The sequence below is a fragment of the Dama dama genome, chromosome 20, assembly GCF_033118175.1.
Source record: "Dama dama isolate Ldn47 chromosome 20, ASM3311817v1, whole genome shotgun sequence".
In the NCBI taxonomy this organism is placed as follows: Eukaryota; Metazoa; Chordata; class Mammalia; order Artiodactyla; family Cervidae; genus Dama; species Dama dama.
This window is the reverse complement of record NC_083700.1, coordinates 88,261,145-88,273,336: the sequence shown is the minus strand read 5'-3', so window position 1 is coordinate 88,273,336 and position 12,192 is coordinate 88,261,145. Positions and strand designations below refer to the sequence as shown.

The following is a 12,192-nucleotide window of genomic DNA, read 5'->3' as shown; positions in this document are numbered from 1 at the left end:
AGCATGTGTATAGGCTGGGAGTCATAAAAGAACCTGGCATGTTTTAAGGCTAACTTTTTTAAATGGATCCTTTAAGAGTAAATCAACACACACTATGTTTTATTTCTGTATTCACCAAAGTATATAATTAATGCAAGTGTCAGGTTTTTAAGAGTATTAATATCCTTTCAAAGTATCATTCAAAATATTTTTATTTCAAACCTACAAGTGTATAATATTTCCCAGTGGATATTTATGATAATCACTGTATTCGATACACATAGAACAAAAAGGCAGTTTTAAGAAAATAAAAGATAATACAAATTAAGCATATGTTATTCCAATAAATTTATATACTAACTATCAAGCTTACTGTAAAATATCAGTACCCATGTACAACTGTGGACACTCAGGCAGGGGATCACTAATCCTTGTCAGGTTTACAAAGATGCTAAGTAGACAGATGGAACAGCCCCTTCACAAATGACAGCGCTTCTTCAACCTTCCTCTCCTCAACCCTCACCACCTTTTATAAACTTATCAACAGCTGCTGACATTAGAAAGTGCTGAATGAGAAAGCAAGATAGACAAGGTAAGTATCTTCAAGGGGGAAAAAATGAATCAAATGTCAACTTTTTGCCCCCTAACTGAAACTAGTATCTAACAAAGGAAATGGTGGTAATGAAGATACAGCAAGCTTATGAGGAAGGACATACTAAAGATGAGTTACAAGTAAAAGACTTCCTCATGTCAGAAAGACAGTTTGGTTAAGTATACAAAATGCTTCTTGAGAAGCAGAAGGCTAGTTCCCTTCCTGACTTTGCTAATGATCTGAGTCAAGGTCCTTACCCCTAAACTGACGAGATGTAACATCACAAAATCCCGATGGTCTCTTCCAGCTTTGAAACAAATCTTCAACCTTAATCTTTAAATTTACAACTTTTAACATTTTTACTGGGACAGAGAGAGGAGAGGACAGAAAATATTCTCAGTTCTACAGATAATTGCTCTGTTTTACGAAGTGTATCTTGCCAAGTATTCTTGATATTTCTCTACTGTGTTAAAATTACTGTGAACTGGGTGAATCCAAGGTAACTCAGCATGGATTGTGATATTTGATCCCTCTTAACAAATACTTGGAACTTCTTTACCACAGACATGCTTTATACTCCAACCATAAAAACCCCAAAGTAATGAAAAACAAACAGGATTTGCTTGTTATTCTCTACAGATGTCAGCATGTCATCACACATCTCATGAACCAATTGTTTTTTACGGTACAAGTTTTATATATTACACATACATTTTTTTGCCTGATATAACTGAGAATACTGATTGCTTAACAGACAATGGCTATCTTCCCAAAACCAAATATGATATACAAGCTAGTGAAATATAGGATGATCTGTTGCTACTGTTGTTTAAATGTTTCATTTAAAAACATTTCAAATGAAGCAGAAGGAAATCTTACAAAATGAAAAGTACTAACATTTTAAAAGTATTATAGTATTTTAGTAAACAAAAAACACTCCAACATAAAACTAAACACCCCCTCACACACAAACATTGATAATAAACTAAGGATTCCTAATGTCATTAATAACAGACATTTAGCTTTAAAAACAATCTTTTTCGGGGGCTATTATCAACAGTTATAAGAGAGTTTTAGCCTTACAAAAGGCCAGTTTCTAAAGCAATTTCTCTTTCCTGGGGGAAAAAATGCACAAATATGATTTTAGGACAAAACATAATGACATTTAGGTGAAATAATTAACACCATTCTTAAAAGAGGTACTAGTTGAGAGCATCATTAAACTAATATTAAACATGCAACAAGTAAATAAACAGAAATTCTGTACACTCCATGGCACTAGAAGGAAGATCACTTGAAAAAACAGTATCACTTGGTTTCCTGGCAATGGATACTACTATAGATCAAATTACATCACAAAAAAATTCTTGAGGCACTACTCAAATGCTTTAGAGAGATCTAATCTCTTCATACTTAACCCACAACTCTTCAAGGCCTTAATTTTCTGAATTATAACATTATAATTTATTGGACACAGAGCAAAGGAAACCCATCAGCCTTGAAACTGTAACAGAGAAGGGACTCTGTGATTGGTTCACTCCTATATTCCCAACATCTACTCAGTGCCTAGCATACATTTAATGCTCAATAAAAACCTACTGAATGAAGGTAGATTTAAGTGTTTTATTGAATGGACTATTATTACCTGTCTTGCTGCTCTGACATTTTGGGTATAATGCCTGTTATTATCATTGGAATTTGATTTCTATCTTTATTTAACGTAAATAAGAGAACTCTTGTAAGAACTCTCTACTTTTTTCCAGTATTTTAAGAAAAATTCCAGAAACAGCAGTCTTGCCCTCTTAGAAATAAGTATGTAGACGTGAAAGAGTACATTAAGGTGAACAAATGACCGGAAAGAGTCATGAGTGGACTGTTTCTTGAAAACAGCTGCTGCTGCTAAGTCACGTCAGTCGTGTCTTCTTGAAAACAGCAGATGGGACTAAGTCTGGAGCCCACCAAGAGCCCAAAAATCATGAGTAGCAGTGCTCAGTTCAGTTCAGTTACTTAGTCGTGTCTGACTTTTTGCAACCCCACGGACCGCAGACCAGGCCTCCCTGTAGCAATACTACAAGTCTGGGAAATCACAGGTGACAAGGGAAGGCCTTGTTGGCTAGGTATGCATCTCTATTCCATCCCTTTGGCAAAGCAAAGCTAAACAAAAAAATCTATGCTTTAAAAACAGCTATTTCCAAGACAGAGTCATAGATCTCAGAGAGTCTCTCAAGGCTGGCAGGTTAATCTAAAGGTGAGTCCAAACATACCTGAGTCATAGACAACAAAGTCCTAAGATGAGTCAACAAGGCAAAATGCTCGAAGATATTAGGTGAGGGATGGGGGGAACATGGAGAAAAGGAGAAAGGCAGGAAAAGCAACTAAACAGAAGCTCCATTAAAGCTCAAACTGTGACTCAAATTCGAAAAGTCCTGCTGAATCACATCTTCTGAGCCAGTTTTCTTATAGCTAGATTTAGGACCTATCTAGTAAGTATATAATCAAATATGAAATTTAGATTTTAAAAAAAAGTTCTCAATTTTATGTTAGGAAGCATTATACTTTTTCCTGTTTTTCAGTTACATAAAACACAAAACCTTCCTATATTTAACTTTTCTCGGTTGCAAAGTTTTAAAACAATTTTAGAATCTAGGCAAAATTTTCCTAAGAATCATGAAATACTTTAACCAATTTTTAAAGCTATTTTCATTTTTAATGGACACCAGAGTTTGGTTTGTCTTCATTTAATAGAGTTTATATACCTTTAAAAAACTTAATCTTTTTTTAATTCAGTAAAACAGAAGAGAATTACCTGTGTACCCTATCACCCAAAAATAACAGCCATTAGTGTTTAGCACCAGTTTATTTAGAAAACCAAGTGCGTATGTTTACACATGCTATTTTCTCAAAGGCCTCATAGCTTTTAACTTCTCAAAGAGATTAAAGAATGAAAATTAACCACAGATTTAGTGTAAGATTCCCATTTCATGGATGAGAAAACTGAGGCTCAGAGAGGCAAACTGACTTGCCCAATAAACTTATAGTTAGCAATCAACAAAACCCTGAAGAGAAATGTACTATCTCCCAAATTCCTGGTTTAATATTCTTTCAAACACCATTTGATTTTTTATTTCCCTTCAGGTATTCCTTCTCCATTCACTTAGTTATTTACCCAGTCAAACACTGTGAGCCAGGGGTCTGAGAGACACAGAGATAAGAAGAAATAATACTGCTCCTCAAGTCCAGTGGGAATACATATACATACATGTAAATACACCTCTTTGTTAGCTAAAATATGATCATTTCTTTACTTGGTGTACCTACAAAATGCCATTGGGAGTATGTGGCCATGTGAGACAAGCGTGCCTTGAAGAGAAACGGCATTTAAGGTAATCTCGAAGAATAAATCCATGTTAGCCAGACAGATGCTTATTGAGGTTTGGGGCTGAGAGTGAGGGAACAGATGGCCCCTGAACTGCAAGGGAGAACATGGCACTGGAAGGCAGGAGGCATGATGGGATGGATAAGTATGGAGATCTTGAAAGAAAGGAGTTCATTTTACCTACAGGAATTAAGGAACCACCAAACATTTTTAAGCAAGGTTATCTCATAACTAAAATTTATATTTTACAAAGATCATTCTGGTACCCATGAGTGGCACAGAGAAACAGTAAGAAAGGGACATGAACAAAACCAGAGCAGTAACAGAGGGGGCAGGAGAGATATTTACGGTTAGAGTTAACAGGCTACTTGATAAGAAGACAAAGTAAGGAGTCTTAAATAAATTAAATAATTGACATATGGTGTTGCCATTGGCAGTATGGAATGCCTTCATATTTTTTAGGATCTGTATTTTAAATCACTATAATTTAAATTGCTACTAAAATGCTACATGGTAGGCTTCTAATGGTAAGTTGCAGAAAGCAATTCAATTTTCAACCAAAACTGCCAATATGAGTGAGGAATGGAAAGAAGGGAGAAAAAAAGCCTAAAAATTTTGATCTGTTTATGAAAGCTAGATTCTAAAAGAAGACAAAGTAGAATTGAAAAGCAGTGGCAACAGAGACTAACTAATCTTTCTGGAAAAGATTTTAACTTCAGAAACCATTTTGGAAGCCTGCTGATAAAGAATGTATTATATTTACTTTTTAAATAAAATATTTCTAACATAAACATCTTAAACTTAAGTGAAAGTATATCAAATGCTGTCAACTGAATTTCACAATGCACATAACTAAAACAACTTAAGATACTACAAGAAAGCAAACTATACGGGAACTTAAGAAGTGAGAAGACTTTGGTGGGCACTGAAAGATATTACTTATTTCCAAGAAGAAAAATAAAATCTTCAACTTAGCCCCAGAAAAAGATTCCACCTTCATGGCTAAAGTATTTCAATTTTAGTAAAGATTATCAAAATGAAATGCCAACTTAGTTGTGTTAGCTCTTTTCTTCAGAACAAATAAAAATACACCAAATCTAATGTCACCTACTACTAATATGAGCTTAAGAAAAAATTTTTACAACTCATTTGTGACTGAAAAATATTTCAATACTGAATAATAAAAATTCCTATTATAATAATGAGAATGAGAAATACAATCTTAAAAAAGAAACTAAAACCCCCTGGAAGGAAGGTGAGAAAAAACATCTACTCTTGAAAGTGAAGTACAACTTTCTTAGCAATGCCTCCACAATGCAAAAGTCTCAGGCTGATACGTCCCTTGTATCTCAATTTTCCAGGTACCTGAATGCTTACTTCTTTATATGCCCAACTTTCTTCTTATTTTCTTATTTTTTAAATCAAAACCGTGGTAAAATGTATTACACATTCCTGAACGTTCTTAAACAGAACAGACGGTAACCTTTTCTGGAGTGCGGCATCAGTAAAAACAGCCTCTCGGGGGCCATCAGCACACATAGCTGTTGTACCTCACTCCATACACTCTGCTTTGCCTTCAGAGTTTCCTTCCCCTCCTTTATCCCTGAGCTACGTGTCACTTCTCACTACTGTTTGCCTCCAGCAGCTCATCACCTCATGTCTGGACTACTGTAAGGCACTTCTAACTTGACAGAAAACCTAATATTAAAGCTGATTTGAACTATGTTTTTTAAAAAAAGACAAAACAGCTAGGACTTCCCTGGTGGCTCAGTGGTAGAGAATCCACCTGCCAAGGCAGGAGACACAGGTTTGACCTCTGATCCGGATCCCACATGCTGCGGAGCAACGCAGCCCATGCGTCACAACTTACTGAGTCTGTGCTCTAGAGCCCGTGAACCCTGACCTCACGCGACTCAGCTACTGAAGCCCTCATTCTCCAGAGCCCGAGCAACACAGCAAGAGAAGCCACCGCGTGAGAAGCCAGTGCACTGCAACTTTAGAGCAGCCCCCCAACTCGCCGCAACCAGAGAAAAGCATGAGCAGCAACAAAGACCCAGAACAGTCAAAAATAAAAGCAATTAAATAAATAAAATAAAAACAAACTAAAACACAAACGAGTGAAGTGCATGATCTTGAGTGCATGTGGAATATGAGGGTGTTTTGAAATGGTTTAATCTTATATATTTTACTTCTCATTTCTCTTTGGTATTTCAAATAAGAAAAACTTCTGGGAAAACTGAACTCCACAGACAAGAAAATTATTACTGAACCAAATCTTCATAAATATAATGATTCTTATTAAAAGCAACAATTTTTCATCTTTGCACTCAAATTCAAATAAAATCCATGTTATATGCTTTTTGAGCAGTAAGAACAAAGCTGTGGAATACCCTGATGTCTGCTATTTAGGTTACATTATGGTTGAAATTCTTTCCTCATATTATTAAAACATTTACTTTTCTAATGTTGTTACTGGTTTCAAATTTTAAGCTAACAGGATTATTATGTTGCAAAAAGCTATCCCTACCTACTATGATTTTACATTCATTCTAATAGCGAATGGTCAGGTAATTACAAGTCAGATGAATTCATATGCCTAGTTCGCAAATGAGACACATATATGCTAGATTATAAAGAAATTCTTATTTCAAAATTAATCTTTCAGAGTCCCTATTTTTCATGTACTTTCAACTGAATTTTGGAATTCTTTTTCCCCTTTTTTTGGCCTTGCCCCGTGGTATGCAGAATCTTAGTTCCCAGCCCAGGGATGGAACTGCATACTGCCCCTTGTATTGGGGGCACAGAGTCTTAACCACTGGATTGCCAAGGAGGTCCTGGGAATTATTTTATTTTTTAACTCTAAAACTTATAAATAGATTCCACATTCTCTAATTTAACAAGTCACAGTAGATCAGAAACTGTAAATCATATATTCAAATCACAAATAACTAAAATTTATTTATAAGATATTTACTCCACATTCAAATGAGCTAGGACTGTGTATTTTAGAGGAAAAAAAGGACATGAGTTTTAATATAAACCTTAGTATATTATGTAATATATAATGTATAATTTTAATTCACGTGTAACTACCTGCTTAATACCAAAAGAAAAAAAAAGAGGCAAAAATAAGTTAAGTAGTTACAAATTAATGTGATTTTTATGTGATTTATATATATTCTAGCAGGACCAACTTTGGGGATCTTTAACAAAAAAGCAATGAAATCATGCAAATACTTCTGACAAAATATTTCCAGAAGACTATCCACAATTAAACAGGAACCAAACAAGGAGTTCACAATATTAGTGAGATCACAGCATTAAATGTCACTTCTAGGAATAAGAATTAACATGAAACGTGACACTAAGGTCTTTCTGTTAAAACTCTACTTGCAAAAAAAATTCCATTTTAGTATTTTCTAAAGAAAAAACAAGGAAACTCAGTAACAAGTAAGGTATATTGCACAAGTGTTAAATTTTAAAAGGTGCTTAAAAGGGTTCCTGGTTCTAAGTTCTAACTCTCTGGATAGGATCACAGTTCTTAAAAGGACCAACTCTGTCCCAGCTCTAGGAGGGCAGAACCAGGGGGTATGCCCTGAATAGTGGTCAGTGGGGCTGTTATTAACCATAAAAGAAACACTGAAGAATTCTAACAGTGGGGGTGTTAAACATCTGGATAAATTATTTGGAGCAGCTGTGAGATCTCACTCTCTTTAATAATAGAACAGACTCCTACCTACTGTGGAAAGGTTGTGAAGTAATGCTATTCAAAATCAAAACTGGTGAACTTTTCAAAACCCCATCCAGACCAAGACACTGAGAATTAATATCCAGACCAAGACACCGAGAATTAATACACTTCTACACCCAGCACAACTTTCTGCAAAGCAGTACCTTTACGTCACTGGAAGATTATTTAAAAAAGTGGCTTTCTGTGCAGTGTTATGCATTCTACTAGATATCTGAGTCTTTTCTATCTGCATTCTCCTTGGTGCTACTGAACTAGAAGTTAACTGCTTTTACTTTCCAAATTTTAATTTTTAAACCAAATCCTAATTATAGCATGAGCCCAAATTAGTAAACTGATTTACCTAACTGCATGACCTTGGGAAATCACTTCTTGTAAAACTAGAGGCTTGCACTAAGATCCACCAGAATGCAACCTCCACATTCTGTTCCCAGTCCCGGAACCTGGAAGGATTAAATGCTTACCAAATGAGAGGACTGTTCCTGTTACTAAATGACAAATACAAAATAAATGCAATCATTTTTTTCTTTTTTAACAACTGGATTTTGATCTGCATATTCCCAAACATTTTTAAGAGGACACTGAAACTGAAATTTCCTATTAGGCCAATACAAATGTATATAATTTCAGACAAGGACCTCATTTTAAAGAAATAAAACAAGTAGATTATGCAAGAGCTGACAAGCTTCACCTTGTTCATTACACTTTCTTTTCTCCAACCTTTTACTGTGCCCTGTCCCTTTTTCATTTGAAAGGCAGGCAGTTGGTAGGGAGAGAGTGTACTGCACTTGCAGTGAGTGGGCCTGGATCCTAGTCCCATCTCTTTCATGAACTGACTCTGTGGGGACATGTCACTTCCCCTTTGGGGCTTGCCCACTTGCATATGTAAAACCAAGGAGACAAACTAAGCATTAATTTCTGAAGTCTTCTTTAAAAAGGTATGATTCTCCCTTCACTCTATCCATTATCCTATTCCCAACGCCTTGATTCAGCCCTTGCAATCCACATCTTTCCTAGCTTGTACAGGAACCTCAAATTTGTCTCTTTCCCTCTTTATTTTTCCTTTTTATCTTAAAATGAATTCAATCTTAAACCATGAGTTGAGCAGAATGAAAAACACACTCTCTTTGAAGTCAGAGAGACCAGTTTCAAATTCAGATTTTGCCACTAGCTAAGCATAGCTCTAAAATAGTGATGTTATTAACTACCTCACTGGGGATTAAGTACAATGTATAAAGCACCTAACAGTACCTGACACCGTATAAATGTTCAACAATGATCAGTGCTTCTCCCTATTTCCCAAGATCAAATGCCTCAGACTCCCATTGTCGACAAGGATGACCAACAAGCTGCACAAGCGGCATGCAAGTAGATTTGTAAAACTACAGAGGCAACAACTGGATTAAATATTCTCACCAGGTTCCCATGTGCCTGTATCCTTGTCAGCATGCTCAGTCACCAGTAGCACCCCCCACCTTCTACTCTGTGACCTTGCAAAATTAAACGGTACAGTCAAATCCACAAGTTAAGAAGAAATGAAAACTTGACATGGGTCTTCAAAAAGTCATAGATTCTCCAGATTTTATATGAAAGCAAACTCCTCAGCCTGTCATTCATGTGAAAGGAAGCCAGTTTCAATTCTTAGTGTTTAAATGTTCGGCGGGGCAGCTAACATTAGTATTTAAACATACATTAGTACAGTTAATGTTAAAGTACCACCAAGCATTATAATTTATTTTGATTTTGCAATTTCAGGAAATTAAAAGGCGTGATAAAAGAAAAGAGTAAATTTTTTCACAAAATGAGGATACGCTGAACTTTGAAGAACTATACAAGCAGCTTCAGAAAAAGCAGTGGCTTTCTTTTTTATTTCAAAACTGGGTCAAAACTAAAAGGAACAAGAAGAGTGATAGGGGTTTGCAAACAGAAGCTCATTTCTTAAAGTGATTTAAGTACAGTTATTTAATTACATGGGACCTTTCCCCCAAAGTAGTAATAATTACAACCTTTACTTCCATACACTAGTCAATGATACAGCTGAGTTACTGGGTAACAGAGGGCAATCAATCAAGTGTGTGGAAGTCTGGAAACCAAAGAGATCTTGTGAAGAAATGTAGTTTTTTGAAGTGCCACTTTCTTTCCCAAGCTACTTCAGCCCAAGCAAATGCCCATGCTGCCAAATCATCTGACTAAAAAGACAGAATATTATTTATGAAAAAATTCTTTCAGGAGGCTTAGCTTCATTAAGAATTATCCAAATTCACATCTCTACTTAAAAACCTAAACCACTAGAGTAAGCCAACCTGCTCTACTGGACCTTTGAAGTGTATTATGCAGCAAATTGAACCAAAACCCCTATCATGAGCTGTCATCTTTCTGCAAAGAAATTATTCACCAACACTGCTGCTTCTGGTTGATCCTTTTTTAAAAAAATGAGAGGTAAAGTCTGTTTTCTCCCTCATGTTCTTTGCTCACATCTCAAACTAAACAGAAGGAATCGTCTCCACCCAGACTTGAGATCTCTGATCAGAGCCATTCACCTAGATGGCCCTTTCTCCTTAACAGACTCCTCCAGTCCCTTTATTTCCCACCCTGTCCCTGACCCTCCGCAGAGCACCCTCAATGCTACAACCCCTTTCTCCAGTCTAGCTTTCCCTCCTTACTGACTTAATTGATTACCAGTACCCAGACCTGGTCCCGGCTTCATCCTCCAACTCCAGTCCCATCAGTGCCGAGCCCCTCCTCAGCTCTGACTCCCGTTCTGGCCTCTTATCTCTAACCTTTCTCAGTCTAATAATCCCCATGTCTTTAATACCTGATTTTATCGATGACGCCCCTACCCACATCTCATGTCAATTATTGTCACTCCTGGCCTCTGCCCAGTCCCTCTTCATTTTAGACCCCGACCAATCTCCTCCTTTTTCTGGTCCTTGGTTAAAACCCAAATCCCATCGTAACCTCAAGTCCTCCTCTGATCCCAGCAAAGGCCTTTACTCTGGCTGGCCCATCCCACTTTTTCTCTGACTCTGAAGCTGGTGCCTTCCCCCACTCCTTCATTGAAACCCTGGGCCACAAAATCTCGGGTCCTAGCCTAGTCTACTAGTACCCCATTTCTGACCGCCCGATAACACGCGCCATGCCCCATCACACACTCCAGGCCACTACGTCGATCTTCCCCCATCTCGGGGATGCCAGCTTTGAACCCTCCTCCCCATCCCCTTCCCGGGCCTGCCCGGTTGGTGACCTCAGCTCAAACCCCGAGAGACCCCTCCCCAGCCCGCCGCGCAGCCCTGCCCCGCATCCCCAACTCAATTTCATCAGCCCTCAACCAATCACTCCCCACCTGACCGCAGCCCGGTGACCTCCGCCCTGACAAGCCCGGTGCTCCATCTGCCCTTTCTCCGTGCCTCCCCAGCCCCACACGCCCTCCGCACTTCAAGCCCAGTGGGGTGTGTCCCCTCCCCACGGAACTCCAGCCCGCTGGCCTCTCCCTCGGGGGTTACGGGCCGCCCCTCCTCACCTCGGCGTCCACCACCTCGTGGTACGCGGGCGGGGGGTCGAACCCGCCGCCGCCTCCGGTGCTCCCGCCGCGGGAGGGGCCGTCGCCGCCGCCGCCGCCGCCGTCGCCCCGCGAGCCCCCGCCGGGCCCGGGGCTGGGGCCGCCCCCGCTGTCCATAGGCTCGTAGCCGCCGTAGTCGAGGCCCGGCCGCTCGTTGGTGAGCAGCGCCACGGCTTCGTTGATGTCGTTCTTGGCCAGGCGCAGGGCCTTGCGGATGGTGGCGGGGTCCGAGAAGCCCATGCACAGCAGCGTGGTCATGTGCTGCTCCTCCTCCGATTCCATGGCTCCGGCCTCCGGGCCCCGCCGGCCGGCGAGCAGCGAAGCTGCGGGTCCGGGGCCTGGCGGGCCCAGCGGCGCTGAGTATGCGCCGTCCCCGCGCCCGGGCGGGCCCTTGCGCTCCTGGGCTGCGCGCTCCGCGGCCGCCGGGCCAGGTTGGGCGCGGGCGTGGGCACCGCGAGCCGAGCTACGGCAGTGGGGCGCTCAGGAGCGGCGGCGGCCCGGCCCAGCCCTGCGCGCCGCCATGTTGGCCTCCTCCTCCGCCTCCGCCTCCTCCGGCCCGCGGGGCCGCGCCTCCGCTCCCGGAAGCCGCACGAGCCGCCGCGGGGCCCGCAGGTCACGGGTGAGGGTTGGGGGCTGATTTTTCTTTCTTTCTTTCGTTTCTTCTTCTTCTTCTTTTTTTTTTTTAAACAGAGGCAATAAGGGAGGGGCCGCGCCGCGCAGCGTCTAGGTCGAAAGGACCGCCATGAGGCCCAGGCGGAGGCGATGGAGGGTTCGCCGCCGCCGCCGCCCGCCCATTCCTCCAGCAACAGGTTCCCCCGGGAGCGGGAGGGGCGGGAGTGAAGTACAGCTCGCGGCGCGGAACGTCCCCGGGCCGGCGATCCTGCCCTGCGCTGATGGCAGTTCCCTCCGAACCTGCCCGGAGTCCCCGGCGGACTCCC

The 12,192-nt window shown here is 40.6% G+C and overlaps 1 protein-coding gene across 1 annotated transcript in view; it reads right to left on the bottom strand.

Annotated features, from left to right (window-relative positions):
- The window catches only part of USP24 (ubiquitin specific peptidase 24), a 137,603-nt gene extending 126,052 nt beyond the window's left edge, over window positions 1-11,551 (bottom strand). The window contains exon 1 of the mRNA XM_061121790.1: window positions 11,216-11,551. Within this exon, the coding sequence (XP_060977773.1) occupies window positions 11,216-11,536 (321 nt within the window). The 5' untranslated portion in view covers window positions 11,537-11,551. The remainder of the gene's footprint in view (window positions 1-11,215) is intronic.
- Between the last annotated feature and the right edge of the window lie 641 nt (window positions 11,552-12,192).